This window comes from Vombatus ursinus, unplaced genomic scaffold (assembly GCF_900497805.2).
Source record: "Vombatus ursinus unplaced genomic scaffold, bare-nosed wombat genome assembly UNPS02014175.1, whole genome shotgun sequence".
Classification (NCBI taxonomy): domain Eukaryota; kingdom Metazoa; phylum Chordata; class Mammalia; order Diprotodontia; family Vombatidae; genus Vombatus; species Vombatus ursinus.
Window position 1 is genome coordinate 912,280 of NW_020953953.1, and position 17,520 is coordinate 929,799.

At 50.9% G+C, this 17,520-nt stretch overlaps 1 protein-coding gene across 4 annotated transcripts in view; it reads left to right on the forward strand.

The window, feature by feature from the left end:
- The window catches only part of LOC114041543 (zinc finger protein OZF-like), a 42,299-nt gene that overhangs the window by 20,188 nt on the left and 4,591 nt on the right, over positions 1-17,520 (forward strand). The window contains exons 8-10 of one of the 4 annotated variants that reach the window (XM_027860044.1): positions 2,382-2,414; positions 14,516-14,530; positions 14,758-16,627. In XM_027860044.1, the coding sequence (XP_027715845.1) occupies positions 2,382-2,414; positions 14,516-14,530; positions 14,758-15,977 (1,268 nt within the window). In that variant the 3' untranslated portion in view covers positions 15,978-16,627. Of the gene's footprint in view, positions 1-2,381; positions 2,415-10,116; positions 10,282-14,370; positions 16,991-17,520 lie in introns of those variants that run through there. The other 3 variants (XM_027860042.1, XM_027860043.1, XM_027860041.1) reach the window with 3 other exon arrangements.

A 17,520-nucleotide genomic window follows, 5' to 3' on the forward strand; every position in this document is an offset into this window, starting at 1 on the left:
CTTGGGTACCAGCAGAGGTGGTCCATCTATCTTCAGCCTCACTCTCGCCCAAACAGCAGAGATGGTCTATCTATCTTCAGCCTCACTCTCAAGTGGTGACTTGCCCACCTCTGTTTCCAACCTGGATGACATCTCTTACTCTGCTCCTTGAAAACAACTCATCCTGGAGAATGCCCTGCAATCTCCTTAGAACCACCATGCATGCCCTTTGAGGCCCCCACCATGGGGACTCTAGAGATTGTGGGCTTTGATGATTTCACAGCTCAGTGGCCTCCCCAGGAGAATGCCGTCTATGGTCTTTGTGTTCGGCAACAGCTCATGATCATCACTCAGGGATCCCAGGTGCTCCTATCTCTCACCTTTACATGACTCGGCCAAAGTCAGGATGACTGTAACTCAAGGAAGCGTCCTCCTTGACCATCCTCTGGGCTCTGGCACCAGGTGGCCGCGTAATCTTGGGCAAGCTTGTGGCCCTGTTTCTTTACTTGTCAAGCGACCGTGCTGGATCTAGATGACTGCTAACATTCCACATGCTCAGATTCTTTTGGGCTCTGGCCTACTAGAGTCTGATAGTCTGTGTTCTCTTTGCTGAGGCCACCTCTGGCCCTCAGACTCTATCATATGTGTTGGGAGACAGCAGAGCATAATGGCCAGAATGATGGTCTGGGGTCGGGAAAGCCTGGGTTCACATTCCTCCTCTGACATCAACTGTGTGAGGAGCTAGACTGGGTGCAGTCTAAAGAACATGACGAGTTGGAGGGCCTAGGTTCAAGTCTCGCCTCCAGTGCTTTCTACATGTGTGACCTTGGGAAAGTCACCTCACCTCCTGTAAAATGAGAGGCTCGTACTGCGTGATCCCTTCCAGCTACCATGAGCTTGTTTCCTCATCGATAAAAGGAGTCCAATGCCTGTAACACCTACCTCATGGGGTGCTGTGAGCCTGAAATGAAATGATAATGTCTGTAAAACACTCGGCACGCTTCAAAGTGCTACAGAGATGCCCTACATCTCCGGTAACCCGAATAAACTCACCATCCCTACCTCCTGGAGTTGGAGACGAAGATATGTTGGGACTGACTCCCAGACTGACCATCACCACACGTGACCAGGACCAAAAGCCATAATATGTCAGAGCAGGGACAGTAGAGCATGGAATGCCAAAGCCAGAGGGGATCCTTGTAGTGTACGGAGCCCAACCCCATATTCAGTCTACTCACACACACACACACACACACACACACACACACACGTATATATGTGTGTGTATATATGTGTTTATTTAAATATATATTAAATATCTATATATACACATATGTGTGTGACTATATGTGTGTATATGTATGTGTGTGTGTGTGAGAGTGTAATAGACCACAAGCTGGCAGCATAGAGTGCTGGGCACAAATGTAGGGTTAGGGTTAGGAAGACTCATCTCCCTGAGTTCAAATCCAGCCTCAGACACTTCCTAGCTGTGTGACCCTGGGCAAGTCACTTCACCCTGTTGGCCTCAGTTTCCTCATCTGTAAAAATGACCTGGAGAAGGAAATGGCAAACTGCTCTAGTATCTTTGCCTAGAAAACCCCAAACGGGTCACAAAGAGTCAGTCATGACTGAAAATGACTGAATGATAGCAACAAAATATATAATTATTCTAAATATCAAAAAAACACGAACATTTCAAAATATAAAGGACAAAACAGAGGATTTTAATTAAAGCATGAACTTCTGTTACTTATAATATGGGGTTTTTAAAGTATATTTAGTTTAACATGGTAGCAACAACGCTGCCCTGTTGGTCTCACCTCCTGAACCGGCTCTTTGTGTGTATTTTTTAATGTTCTTCCTCATTTTTCAGAGAAGGAAACTGAGACCCAGAGAGGGAAAGTGACCCAGGGTTGCCAGGGGGTCAGAGTATTGGGTGATGTAGTTGGGTCTTGGTAGATGTGTCTAAGGCTAGATCAGAGCTGTCCTTTCCCATCACGCTGTCCTTTCCCACCCTGCAGAAGGGGACAGGACCCAGTGCAAGGGCTGACCTTGAACCTGTGCTTGCTAGCTTCCAATCTTTCCTTTCTCAGGGCCGAGCCAACCACAGAGAGTTATAAAAATAGCTCCTTTCCCCCCCACAAGGACCTTTTGTGATATAGGCTTCAAGGCTTCTTAGCTGTAGATGTTAGAAATGGGAGGAACCTTACAGGTCATTGAATGCTGTTCATTCCATTTTATAGGTGAAAAAACTGAGGCCCGGAAGAAGGTGGCAAGCTGCCTGAGTTCTGATAGTTCCATATAGGGGCTCTAGTCCAAACCCTCATCATTTTACAGAGGAGGAAACTGAGACTTGGAAAGGGACAGGGCCTTGCCTGTTATCATCCACTAATGAAAGGCTGGACCAGCTGAGTGCCCTTTCAATTCCAAGTCCTGTGAGCCCATGATTCCACGTCTCCTGGCACCCTGGGACCCTGTACCCGCCTCCCAACCCTTGCCTCCATACTCTCCTACATCTCAGTCTTTGCCCTCCCCTCCTTGGCCCCACATAGACTCTTCTGCCGATAGAATGTCTGAGCTGGAAAGGAGCTTACTGATCATTCAGTCCAACTCCAACTTCCTCCCCACCACCGCCACCACCACCCTTTGTAATTGGGGAAATCGAGATCCAGAGAAGAAGACACAAGCCCAAGGTCACATGGCTACTCTAAAGATACTCTAGTCACTAACTCCCAAAATTTCAGAGTTGGAAAGGCCCTTGGTGTCCATTTAATGCAATGCATGCCTGAGCAGCAATCTCCAGCAGGCAGCCAAATGGACTTTTCTTAAGGGGAAGGGGAGCTGATGCTCTCTCAGGGCAGCCCTTTCCTCTTTGGGGTGGCTCTAATTGTTAAGAAGCTCCACCTTATTACATCTTTGTGACTTGCCCCCATCGCTCCTGCTTCTAACCTCTGCGGCCAAGCAGAACGTGGGATCCCACGTGACAACCTTTCAAATACTCCAGTGTAGCCATCGCGTCCTTCCTGCACCTTCTCTTCTCTCGGTTGAACATTCCCAATTTCTCCACCCGATCAGCGTGGGGTACGGCCATTCTGGTCATTGTCCTCTGGACATTCCCCAGCTTATCAATACCCTTCCTGAACCGGGGGGCTTGGAAGCGACACACTTCTCCAGGTACGCCCTGGCCAGACCACGGTAGAGTGGAACCACGTCCTCTGAATTCCTGGATGCCACGCTTGTAGTTATGCAGCCCAAGACTGTGTAGATATTTCGGCCCCTCTTCACACTGCCGACTCGTATTGAGCTTGTAGTCCATTAAACTCCCCAGCTGTTTTTCAGACAACTGGCTATTTAACCATACTTGGGCCTCCTGTACCTGTGAAGTCAATTTTAGGGACTTAAATATAAAACTTTAAATGTATGTCGAAAGTTCAGCTCACTAGACTCAGCCCAGCGTTTCAGCCTGTTGAACTCTTTCTGGATTGTCCAGTGTGTCAGCGGCTAACCTTCCCCGCTTTCTCTCCTCTCTGTGTTGATAAGTTAAAGATGCATCACAGATCTGAGCACCTACATGAGTACACAGCCCTGGGGCATTCCACTGGGGAGACCTCCAAATCAACACCAAACTATTTTTTTTTGTTTTTTTGTTTTTTGCTTTTTTGAGAGGCAATTAGGGTTAAGTGACTTGCCCAGGGTCACACAGCTAGTAAGTGTCAAGTGTCTGAGGCCGAATTTGAACTCAGATCCTCCTGAATCCAAGGCCAGAGCTCTATCTACTGCGCCACCTAGCTGCCCCCTAACACCAAACTATTAAAGACTGTCCTTTAAGTCCTTCCATTCATTCAGTCATTTCTGAATACAACTAATAGCACAACCGTGTAGCTCACATCTCTCCAACTTTTCCACAAGAACAGAATGCAACATTTTGCTATCTACTTAGCTAAATTTTAGATAAACTATATATCTTGCATTTCCGTGGCCTACCCGTTTAGAAACCCTATCAAAAAAGGAAATAAGTTTGGCATTACCAGACTTTGGAAAGCCATGCTGAATCTTGGTGATCCTTGTTTCCTAGTCACTAACTATGTTTTCAATAATTTTTTCTAAAATTTTGATAATAAGGGATGGGAGCCAAGGCATTGGAGAAAGGCAGGGACTTATCTGAGCTCTCCCAAATTCTCCAAACAATTTAAAATTACACCTCAGAATGACTTCTGGAGCAGCAGACCCTGGTCATAGTTCCAGGATGGAAAAGAGTATTTGTGGTTGCTTGCTGTGCAGAGTGCATGCCAGGACAGTAGTAAACACACATCTCCTTAGGTCCTATCACCTTGGAAGAACTGAAAACTTAAAGACATCCCCCCCCCCCCAAAAAAAAAACTATCTCTGAAAACAGCTGCACAAAAAAACTGAAGTTTGCAACAGTGCCTTCTCCACCCCAGGAGCAGACCTCAACTATAACATTAAAGTCAAGAAATATGCTGGAAAATGAATAAAGAACCAAAAAGAACCTGCCAATAGAAAGTTGCTATGGTGATAGGGAAGATCAAAACACAAACTCAGAAGAAGACAACAAAGTGAAAACTGCTATATCCAAAGCCTCAAAGAAAAATGTGAATTGGTCTCAGACCCAAAAAGGATTCCTGGAAGAGCTCAAAAAGGATTTGAAAAATCAAATAAGAGAGGGAGAGGAAAAACTGGGAAAAGAAATGAGTCATGCATGAAAATCATGAAAAAAAGAGTCAACTACTTGGCAAAGGAGGTATTAAAAAAAAAAATACTGAAGGAAATAAACCTTAAAAAAAAATAGGCCAAATGCTAAAAGAGGCACAAAAAAACCACTGAAGAGAAGAACACCTTCAAAAGCAGAACTGGCCAAATGGAAAAAGATATAAAATTTTGCTACTAGTTTGTGGATTCCATTCTCTTCCCTTCTTTGAAAACTAGGATGATATTTTGCCCTTTTCCAAGCCTGGCGTGGTAACAATTACAATAATTACTAGTATTTATACAGCACTTTGAAGTTTGCAAAGTGCTTTACAAATATTATCTTGTTTTGTCCTCACAACCCTGGGAAGTAGGTGCTATTGATGGAATCCTAATAAAGCTGCCCCCAGCCCCAACATTCTAACTTCCTTATGGGCCCCACTGAACAGCAGGCATGCCCTGATCGGACCACACAATCTGGCTTTAACCACACCACGGCCCCCAGACTCAATCACAGGCCTTACTAAACAGCAGGCCTACTGCCCCTAACTAGCCATTGCCCCCCCTGACTCAATATCCTAACTTCCTCATATATGCCTCACTGCCTCACCAGAACAGGTGTGTCTGTGAACTCAAATTTCTCACCGGAACAGCGGATGTGTCCATGTGATGGAATGCTAGCCACTGCCTCTAGCTAGCCACTGTCCCCAGATCCAATTCTCATATTTAAACAGGTGTGTCCATGCACTCAACCACAATCACATCACCCATTTAGCCCAAGACAGGACCACAATACCTATCTGTCTTGGCCAGACTGGACCACAACAGCTAGCCAGTCAGAAAGCAGCACGAGCAGGATGTTTGACCACCAAACCACAGAAGGGGCTTCCCCTAAGATAGTGCCTGGGCAGCAATAGTAAAGAACTGACCTGGAGTAAACTTATGACATAGAGAGGCTTATTATATGATTTTCATACATGAATACCCCCTCCCTGTTTGGGTTTTTCTGTATGCATTGTGGGTAACTGCATACACAGTTCCACTGAGTCTGGGACCCCTCCCCCATTACCTAATCCCTTAACAAATCCCTCCCCATTACCTAATCCCTGACAAACCCCTCCTGCCTTTTTAATATCCATAATTTCTGTTGTGTAATCAGCATCATTACGCTATAAAATTGCCTGTCTTGATTTACTAAGTTTCTGGTTCCTCTTGGAACCTAGCCCACTGGAGAACGTCACCCTCAATAAATGCTTTCGCTTGGATTTGAGGTAGTCAAGTCTGAATTCTTTGAGATGACCCCCACAACACACCATGAAACCACAACACTATGATTGTCCTCATTTTTACAGATGAGACAGAGAGAGGTTGAGCGACTTGCCCAGAACCACACAGCAGTACTGAGGTTGGATTTGAGCTTAGGTCTTCCTGATTCCACATCTAGTGCTCTATTCACTTGACCCATGTGGCTTGTACCTCTTCCATTCTCCATCATCTTTCAGCTCTCAGTTGCAGTGAGTTGGCAATCACATGGGATCACAGATTTAGATCTGGATGTGACTTTAGTGGCCATTCTAGTCCAATTATTTTACAAATAAGGAAAAAAACTGAATTATTCCAAGTCACACAGCTGGTAACTGACAGAGCTGGGATCTGAGCCCAGGAATTCCAGTCCTCCAGTCATCTGGATCAGGTGCCTTGAATTCATCAAGAGCAGATAGGTGCCCTCTCTTTATCTCCTTCCTTATCCTGGTATCAACTCTATTAGCCATTGCTGTTCTGTCCATTCCAGGCCAAAGACTCCTGTTTTTAGCAGAGAAAACACGCAAAAAAGTATCAGCCTTCTCTCTGCCATCAGTTATCATCTTCCCATCTTCCTCAAGCAGCAATTCTATCCCTCCTTTGATATTCCCCGGTTCCCCAGTAGAGTTTTTCACCTCTTCAGCAACCTCTTTTGGTTGTCCTCAGCTTCTCTTGCCAGCCTCCACTCAACCTGAGCTTTAGCATCGCTGACGTGATTCTTACTGGACTTTGCCACCTTTTCTTTGGTGTTGCTCTTCTTTCTTCTATACACACAAACTCATAAATTTAAAATCCAAGTGGGCTAGGACTAGCATCTATATTAGTCTTCAGAAAATGGCTTTTATTCATCTTCACGACTGTTTCTCTCTATCTTCATAATTTCATTTTTGAGTTTCCCATCCCACCTGGGCTGACTTCCCCAATGGAATTTTAAGGTACCAGATCCAATCTCTTTCTCCTTTGAACCCTTTAAATCTAATCTCTACAGGTCTTGGGAGTGTGTTTCATGGTATGCCCCACCTTCAAGAAGAGTCTGAAATTTATTCTTCAGCTTAGACGGCAGCTCATCGTCACCCCCATTCCTTCTGTGGCATTCTCCATCGTCCAACTTTCTGACATAGCTGTTTCCCCTCGGTCTCTTCAGATTCGTCTTTGCCCTGTTCTCCACTCTTACTGGTAGTGAGATTCCTACTCCTTGTCTCCCAAACCACTCGCTTCTGGGAGAGACAACATCTGTGATACAACGCGTTTTACTCAGTTGCACATCCGAATTTGAATCCTGGCTCTGCCAGCTTACTGTGTGTGTGACCTTGGGCCAGTCACTTCCCCTCTTTGTGCCTCGGTGGTAGAACTTGAGGGCTTCTGAGGCCCCTTCCAACTCGGGAGCTAAGATCCTCTTTAATATCTCAACGCCTTAAGCAGTAAGATGGTGTTGTGCCAGGCCTGGAGTCAAGAAGACTCATCTCTGTGGGGTCAAATCTGGCCTCGGACACTTCCTAGCTGTGTGACTCTGGGCAAGTAAGTCACTTCACCCTGTTTGCCTCAGTTTCCTTATATGTAAAATGGAGCCCAGAAGGGCACATAGCAGAGGGAGGACACTTAGAACATAGGATGTAAGTTGGGTGAACACAGCATTAGGTGAGGCCTGGGTCCGGCGAGTTTATCAGAACCACAGACTATCCAAGGCAAAAGGAGAATGACCCAGCAAAGAAAATGACCTGCAGCAGGTCAAGAGTGCATCCCATCAAAAGCTAGGAGCCCTCTCCCCAGGATGGGCATTAGGCCCCTCAGCCCAGGCCTGCACAACCAAGGATTCTGGGCGGCCCTCGGAAACGTCGAGGATGTTTTCAAAGGCCACCCGAAATCCTCTGGCCGCAGGCGGTGCAGGTCTGCCTCAGCCTGAGTGACTCCATGTTGGTGTCCCATCATCAAGGTTATAGCATCAAACTATACAGAGTTCACGTTGTCACAGACAGTATCTGGAGGGTTGACTTTGTGATGTCGATGGAAACCTGAGACAGTTCATCTTCCTGTTAACGATCCTATCCTGGCCCTTTGCTTCAATAAACAAAACTTGTCATTAGCCTGTGCAGTTCCATGAGAAAACTTCTGGGGCTGCTTGGAGTTGTATCCAGAGCATTGGAGATTTTAAGCATGAGCTACCCCCAGTAAAACTGATGGGTCCAATGGCCACAGAGGCGGCTGGGGCAGGCCCTGTGGGGCGCTTTGAGCTTTGTCAGACATTGGCGATGCCAAGGCCGGCCGCTGCATCCTGGCTGTGGCCAGTCATCCTGGCTCTTGTCCTGCCACTGGACTTGGATGACGCGGGAATAGAGGATGAGGCTGATGACCTTGTGCGGCTCTGCCTGACTTCAATCCAATTTGTGAACAAGTCGTCTCCCGTGATGTCTTTGGTTCTCTTTGAAAACCAAGGATGAACAGCAAACACATTGTTATAAATCTCAATAGTAATTATCTAAAATAGTGTTCCAAAAATTTTGAGGCAGTTTTAAGCCATAATAGCTTAAAAAACTTTTGGAACACTTTGCACTCAAATTGTTCTCCAATTCCTGTAAAATGGGCTTAAAAGGAAGCTGGAGGCCTGGAGAGAGCACAGGGCGTGAGTTCAAATCTAGCCTCACCTCACCTCTGTCTCAGCTTCCTCATCTGCAGAATGGGGTTGACAATAGCACCTCCCTCCCAGGGTTGATGTGAAGACCCAATGAAGACATATTATTGCACACATCTCCTGCCCCTGTCCAAACAATCAAATCCCTCTGTGACTTCCACTTGGGAGGTCCAACCAACAATGCATGGCTGCCCATCCGTGCAGCTCTTTCCACGCACTCCCAACATGTACCTCCCGGAGGGGGCCCCGGATCCTTGGCCTGCTGCCGCCTCCCACAATTCCAAGGGCACAAGCTGCCCACACTGGCCATGCCCAGTGAGCCCTCAGGGTCCGTCCCTGCATTCCTCAGTCACCTTTGGAGCCTCAGCCTTCCTTCGGTGATACTCCAACCTCCCCCCTGCCCTGTGTGATGCCCATCTCTTCTCCAGGGACGGGGGCACTGCCATCCAGCAGCCCCAGAGAAATGCTGGTGTTGGCCAGGGGCCTCTGCTGAGAGCCTTGTGCCTTCTCAGAAGCCCCCTGCTCTCCCTCCTCAGCTCCCTGTCCCCCTGACCAGCTCTACTCCTTCCCCTCCCCCAGTGCAGACTCTACCAGACACCCAGCAGAGCAGACATTTATTAGGCGCCCACTGTGTGCGGCACTAGGTGCCCTGGGATGAGCACAATCACAGGAAAGGGCTTGGTGTTGCCACAGGGTGGGCCCCCAGGGCTGCCCCGAGGCCCAAGGGAGAGACTGGGGGGTCAAGGCTGACTCTCCGGGTCAGACTCTCTGGTCCTATTCACGTAAGACCTCGCAGAGCACACCAAGTTCCAGGCGCAGGGCCCGACGCCCGGCTTTCCTACGGAAGGTACACAAGGCTCAGGGGTGGCCAAGGCCACGCCTCCGTTTGACACGCGGGGAAACTGAGGCCCAGAAAGGGGAGTGGGCATTGGAGGGGCGCCTCCACGTGGGTCGGGGAGGCGGGGCACCGCCGGCTGCCGGAGCTCCTCATTGGCTGCAGCCTGCGCGTCCCCAGTGGTTGCCATGGAGACACCTCCTTAAGGGCCCACGATCAGAACCTGACCAATCCACAGACATGCGCGGTGAGTGAGGGAGGGCTGGGGCTCCCGTAGTTGCCATGGAGACGGACTTCTCCCGGCCTTCCCACGGTTGCCCTGGAGAAGGAGACGCCAAGTTTAACTCACAGTTAGCAAACGCTTCACCGAGAAGGGGAGGGGGAGTGAGCCGGAGGCGCAAGCGCAGTGGCAATTCTGCGTGCTCCCCCACGCTCTGAGGCGGCTGCGTTGGAGAAGAAGAAGAACCAATCACAGGTGAGGATCTGCTTTAGGCCCGCCCCTCGCGCTGCCCTCTCGTCCCCACGCCGAAATCAACCAATCAGGAGATGACATGACTCTCGTACAGAATGAAGGCGTGGTCCGGTGACGTCACCCACTGATCCGCCTCCCTCCACCCTCCCCTCTCAGCCCCTCCCCCTTATAACTTCACCCCCTGCAGGAAGGGCTCTTAGAGATCCCTGTGATCCACACCCCCCGCCCCCGCAGCCTCTACCCCGCCCTTTTGACAGGCTGGGAAATTGAGTCCCAAAGAGTATTGGAGACACGCCCAGGGTTACCCCGCGAGGCCAGCGGCCTGACTGACCGCCTTCGGACCTGCGCACAGAGCAGGTGAGCGATCCTCCAGGGGTCTCCCGGGGGACCAAGCTTGGAGAGTCCTGAGCGCCCCACCCTGAGCCCCGAGGGGGGAGGGGGGATGGGAGATACTTGGGAGAGCTGGGAGGTGCTTAGAGATCCCTGGATGGAGAGAGAGCCTGGAGGTGCTTAGAGATCCCAGGGTGGAGAGAGAACCTGGAGGTGCTCAGAGATCCCTGGGTGGAGAGAGAGCTGGGAGGTGCTTAGAGATCCCTGGATGGAGGGAGAGCTGGTAGATGCTTCGAGATCCCAGGATGGAGAGAGCTGGGGAGGTGCCTAGAGATCCCTGGATGGAGAGAGCGCTGGGAGGTGCTTAGAGATCCCTGGATGAAGAGAGAGCTGGGAGGTGCTTAGAGATCCCTGGATGGAGAGAGAACCTGGAGGTCCTTAGAGATCCCAGGATGGAGAGAGAGCTGGGAGGTGCTTAGAGATCCCTGGATGGAGAGAGAGCCGGGAGGTGCTTAGAGGTCCCTGGATGGAGAGAGAGCCGGGAGGTGCTTAGAGATCCCTGGATGGAGGGAGAGCTGGGAGGTCCCAGAATGCACCTCACCTATCCCACCTCCCTTTTTTCAGGGTAAACCCCTCCAGGCAGGGCTCAGCCCTGCCCTCCTCCCTCCCCTCCCCACGCTTTCTTCCCCCTTACTTTACAGCTGTTGCCTCTGACACAAAGAAGAGCAGGGGCCCTTTTAGCCGGGACTTTCCCCAGCTGAAGCCAGAGGATGGCCCCCAGGATGGCCAGGGACCCGGAGCCAGGCGGTCTGCATGCCCCCTGAGGGTCCTAGGGCCAGTGAGCCCCGAGGAGACAGGTGCAGGGAGCCATCTGTTCTCTGTCTGGGGGAATCATTCATTGGATGTAGCCCCAGAGGGCCCAGCCCAGAGCAGTGGGTGAGGGGCCCTCCCAAGGCACAGACCTCCACCGAAGCCATCCCAGCATGGAGCACAGGCCTCAGGAGGTAGTGGCTTCCATGACCCTGCCAAGGGGCCCCTGTGCTGCATGAAGCAGTACCTGCGATGCCCGCTATGGGCCGTCCCAGCCTGGGCATTCTCTACCTCTGTGGACATTGTGCCTCGTCATGGGGCCATATCTCATTTCATCCCTCCATGGAACCAGGGCATAATGAGCACTTGTTAATCCACTCAATGGTTGGCCTGGAGGGTTGAGGACTCCAAGGAGCCCCGCCTTCCTTCCTCTCCGTGCCAGAGCCCCTCCCCGCCCCCCCCCCACATTGCCAAAGGGGCTCTGGGCCTCAAGGGCCCTCGAGGGCAGCCTGGGGCCTCCCCCAAGGAGTTGGGTTCACTAGGCCCTTGCAGTACTGGTTCTCTTGAATGGGATCTGAGTCTCTGGCAGAAAGAGCTGAAAGCCTCGGAATGGGACCAGAGACAGCCCCCTAAAAGGGAAGGGGAGATGCTGTCTGTCATCTCTAGGCCAGTGGGCTTGACTTTGATTCCTGGGGAATTTCTGCAATGTATTATTAGAGGGATCGTAGGTGACCCTGACCCTTGAGACAGGGAAACCATGATCAGGAAGAGCAGGTGTGGCTTCCTCAGCATCACTCACACCAGACCGACCTCCCCTCCTTCCTTCCTAGGGCCGAGGGCCCACCGGAGGTCAGGGCAAGGCCGCTGGCAGTGCCCCCTCCAAGGTCTCATTCCATCTGCCATGGACACGTACAGTCTAGATGGCAGGACAGTTCCTCAGACTCAGGCCCAGCCCAAAGAGCAGACTGGTGGAGGGTCCTAAGGGGCTAGGAGGCCCCGCTAACGTGCTTGGCAGATTTGCCATCGACACAAAGCTGGGCAGGGAACTGCCCACACACACACACACACACACACACACACACACACACGATGCTGACCTCAGCAGGGGGCCAAACCTGTTCCCCTGACATTTCAGAGACATACATGTAAATCTCATAGCTGGATTAAAAAAATCAGCTTTGTGTGTACAAAATAGGAGAGGCCTGACCAGCAGCGGCCCTTCCTATGAAAAATATCTGGGGTTTGAATGACCCAGAAACTCGGCTTGAGCCAGGAGATACAGTGGTGAGAAGGGTCATTGGGCCACATGAAGAGGGCAGTGGTGTCTGGGGCTGGGGAGGTGAGGATCCCTGTTCAGACCATGGGAGGATGAGGGAGCTCCGATCTAGGCTCCCTGTTCTAGGAGGGATGTGGGTGAGAGGGCAGTGGCGTCTGGGGCTGGGGAGGTGAGGATCCCTGCTCAGACCATGGGAGGATGAGGGAGCTCCGATCTAGGCTCCCTGTTCTAGGAGGGATATGGGTGAGAGGGCAGTGGCCAGTCAGAGGCCACCAAGATGGCGGAGGGCTTCCGGGTCACATGATTGAGAAGCCAGGAAGCCAAGGGAGAGGACAGCTGCCTTAAGCGGCGTGGCGTCACGACTGTGGGAGAGCACCCAGCTCCTTCTGCTTGGCCCCAGAGCCCAGAAGGAGGCGGCGGCTCTGTCCCTGGAAAGCAGGACACTGGACAGAGTCCCTGAATAATCATCCCAGCCAGGATGGAGCAGCAGGCAGGCAGCCCCTCTAGACACCCTCATCTGCTCACACTCAGACGTGAACTTAGGGCTTCAACACGGGCCTGTGGCTCGGGAGAACACAGAGCTCAGGGCCTGGAGTCCGGAAGATCTAGAACCAAATCTGGCCTCAGACACTGCGGGGTTATCACCACTGTCTGCCTTAGTTTCCCCGTCTGTAAAATGAGGTTAAACATAGCACCTCCCTCCCAAGGTTGTGAGGATCAAATGTGATCACATTTGTAGAGTGCTTAGCACCGTGCCTGGCACATAGTAGGCGCTCTATTAATGTGCATCCAGCTTTGACACACGACTTCTGTCGGTAGGTCTCTGTGGTCCAGGGACCCCTTTATCTGGGTCCTTCTTTGTTTCAAGGTCCTTCCCTGCCCGACATCCGTGTCCTGCATCTGAGGGCGTCTGCCCTGCTGTCCTGTGCTCTGTTCTAAGGTCCCTTCCCTGTTCTCAGGTCCCTTTAAGCTCTGATGGTTTATGTTCCATGGGCTCGGGCCCTCCCAGCTTTGCCATTCCATACTCAGAGCCCCTCCCAGCTTCTTAAATTGTGGGTGGAAAGCCCCTGGGGTCGCAACCACAGAAGGGGTCGTGGGGCAAGTTTGAGTCCAGGTTCTCAGGTGCTCCGTGATTCCCTAATTTCTGGCTTGCTTCCAACGCCCTCCCTCCTTCATTCGTAGAGAAGGGAAGCAACTTCTTCAGTCAGACAGCTACCGGGTTTGAACCAATCTCCTGGCCACGAGCTAGAAAGCAGTGACTTGGCCAAGGTCACATAGCTAGTAAGTGTCAAAGGCAGGGTTTGAACGCAGGTCCCTCCTGCCACTGAGTAGGGCATCCTTCCTTTACACCAAAGGAGGGGATCCCAAGAGCGTGTAAGGCAAAGTCATGGAGGCGGGCACAGGGTATATATACTGGCGATGACAAGTCACCCCATTTGCCTGGAGCCCGCATTACATCTGGGGAGTAGCCTGAGGTAAGACTGAACATTAGCAGCTGTGCAAAGTGCAAAGGAAGCTGTAAAAAGCATAAGGCAAAATTTGGGTGGACGCTTCCCCGAGGGCCAGGAGCCGCTTTGCAAAGAATTAAGAATAGGGTTCCAGAATGGGCTAGACTGAGTCAGGACAAATTCTTCACAACTGACAGGCATTCAGCTAAGAACCAGCAATCCAAAGACAAGTGAAAGAGGCGTCTTACGCTTGGCCTCCCTCCGGGTAAAATCAGGGCTGGACTGAATGACCCCTGAAGGGCCCTTCCAGCCATTTCCTCTGGTGTGTCTCTTCCGGGGGCTTCTCATTCACTCCCCCATTGTCCTGAGACCCTCTTTGAATGCAGCTCTCAAAGCTCATCTCTTCCCACAGGCACTGCCTTTCTAATCACTATGCAAAGAGCCAGAGAAGGTTAGGCTGGCAGGGGTTTCAGAGATATTTCAGAGAAGATTGTCCATAGATTGTTAGTGGCAGAGCTAACTCGATAACCCCGTTCCTCCAAGAGATGCTTTTGTGACATTTCTCTTTTCATCCTCATTCAGCCCAGAAGACTAATATGGAGGCACATGCATCTTCTCCAAAGCCCAGCTTTTCTGAAGACGAATCCCAGGAAGTCATCTCGGAAAGACCAGCAAGCCATGTCCTCTGGGACCCCAAGTGTGCGGACGTCTGCACCACCTTAGAAAGTCAGAAGGGAGACCTGTTATTTCAAACTCAGGAGGAATCTGTCTCCTGGGAGAGAAAAGGTTTCAGACAATTAACAGCCAATCAAACAAAAGCCCTTAAGGAGGAGAGAGGCCAACAATACAATGAATTTGGAAGGAGCTTAAATCTGAGCTCAGACCTTGGTTCACCTCTCAGCACAGACCCTACAGGAGAGAGACTCCATCAATGTGAAACATGTGCAGAAAGCTCTGGGCAGATTTCAGACTTGCTTAAACATCAGGTAATCCATGCTGCAGAGAAACCCCATGAATGCACCGAGTGTGGGAAGGCCTTCGGTCACCGCTCCAACCTTATTCGACACCAGAGAATCCATACGGGAAACAGACCCTATGAGTGTAGTGAATGTGGGAAACTCTTCAGTCACAGCTCATCCCTTATCCAGCACCAGATAATCCATACCGGGGAGAAACCTTACAAGTGTAAAGATTGTGGCAAAGCCTTCAGCCGGAGCGCCTATCTGACCGAACACCAGCGAATTCATATTGGAGAGAAGCCCTTCGAATGTGGTGCCTGTGGGAAAGCCTTTGGCCGGAGCACATACCTCGCCCAGCATCAGAGAGTTCACATCAGGGAGAAGCCCTACGAATGTGGGCAGTGTGGGAAAACCTTCAGCCACCAATCAGCCATCGCCCAACACCAGATCATTCACACGGGAGAGAAACCGTATGAATGTATCGAGTGTGGGAAAGCCTTTGGCCGGAGTGCATACCTTAGTCAACATCAGAAGATCCACATCGGGGAGAAGCCCTACGAATGTGGGCAGTGTGGGAAAACCTTCAGCCACCGATCAGCCATCGCCCAACACCACATCATTCACACGGGAGAGAAACCGTATGAGTGTGGCGTTTGTGGGGAAGCCTTCAGCCGAAGCGCCCACCTCACTCGCCACCAAAGGACTCACACCAGAGAAAGGCCCTATGAATGCGCCGAGTGCGGGAAGGCCTTCAGTCACAGCTCCACCCTCATTCAGCACCAGATAATCCACACCGGGGAGAAGCCCTATGAGTGTAATGCCTGCGGAGAAGCCTTCAGCCGCAGCGCCCACCTCACTCGCCACCAAAGGACTCACACTAGAGAGAAACCCTACGAATGTGCCGAGTGTGGGAAGGCCTTCAGCCACAGCTCCACCCTCGTCGAGCACCAGTTCATTCACACTGGAGAGAAGCCGCATAAGTGTCACGAATGTGGGAAGGCTTTCAGCCGCAGCACTTATCTTACTCACCACCAGAGAATCCACACTGGAGAGAAGCCCTATGATTGTAGAGAGTGTGGGAAAGCCTTCCGTCTGCGCTCAACCCTTACTCAGCATCAAATCATCCACACTGGAGAGAAGCCCTACGAATGCGATGAATGCGGGAAGGCCTTCAGCCAGTTCTCCACCCTCGTCCGGCACCAGAGGACCCATTCTGGAGAGAAAGCCTAGCGTTGTCGTAGAGCCGGAAGAGCTGTGAGCTGAGCAGGAGCCGGGGGTCTTCCGGTCCCCGTATGCTGTCAGATCAGTCAGCTGCCTCACGCCTCAGTGCCTTCATCTGCAAAATGGGAGACTTAAACTAGATGAACACCACGCCAGCCGTTGGGGTCTCAGGTTAGTCCCTCCCCTTCTTGGTACCTGGCTTTCTTCCACTGTAGAATTAAGACGAGGTGATGGCCAAGATCCCCTTCCGTCCCCTCGTTAATTCTGTGGTAACTCTGCAGTGCAGTGATGTTGTCCATTCGTTCCTTTCCATTTGTCAGAGGTCTGTAGCGCACTGGGCTAGGGGCTTCAACCAGGAGAAACCCAGGACTTAGTGAAGAGAGAATTGGAGTTCTAATCAAGACCTGAATTCAAATCCCACTTCCAACATTTACTATTCAACCCAATTCAACCAACATTTGTTAAACACCTACTGTGTGCCCGGCACTGAGCTAGGCTGTTGTAGACACAAGGACCGAAATGAAACAATCCCTTCCATTCTGACACCGGGATCAGGAAATGCAAAGAAGCACGAAGGACTGAGTAACGCGACTGGGGCCTCAGCTCCCTCATCTACAACGTGGGGAGGATAATGCCCCATAAGGTTCAGAGGGCAGAAGGTCTGTAAGACACACCGCCTCCCTTAAAGCTGGACACGGAGGGCGGTTACTCTGGTCTCGTCTTATTGCCGCGCTTATGAAGTGTCGCTGGGGCAGACTGGAATAAGAACTCATTTACGCGGTGCTTGAAGGGTCACAACTCTGTGAAGCATTACTGTGAGAGTGAAGCATTATGTTCATCCCCATTTTACAGATGAGGAGATTGATGCACAGAGAAGTCAGGACTTGCTCCAGGTCACAAAACAAGAAAGTGTCAGAGCCTGAATTTGCCCCACACTTCCCAACCCCCACAGAAAGGCAGCTAGGTGTCCAAGGGCATAGAGTTGGGCCCGAAGTCATGAAGTCCTGAGTTCAAGTGCAGCCTCAGACACTTGCTAGCTGTATGATTGTGGGCAAGTCACTTAACTGTTGCCTGCCTCAGTTTCCTCAACTGTAAAATGGGCGTAAGAACAGCATCTACCTCCCAGGACCATTGTAAAGATCAAATGAGAAAATATTGGGGCAAATAGGTGGCACAGTGGGTAGAGCTCCAGCCTTGGAGTCAGAAGGATCTGAGTTCAAATCCGGCCTCAGACACTTGACACTTGTGACCCTGGGCAAGTCACTTAAACCCAATTGCCTCACCAAAAAGAAAAGAAAAAAAAGAAAAAAAGAGAAAACATTTGTAAAGCACTTAGCAAGTGCCTGGAAAACAGTAGGTATTTAACAAATGGTCCTTGTCTCCCTCCCTCCCTTTCTTCCTCCCTTCCTCCCTCCTTTCCTTCCTCCCTTCCTCACCTCCTTTCCTCCCTCCCTTTCTCTCTCCCTCCTTCCTTTCCTTCCTCCCTTCCTCCCTCCCTTCCTTTCCTCCTTTCCTCCCTTCTTCCCTCCCTTCCTTTCTCTCTCCCTCCTTC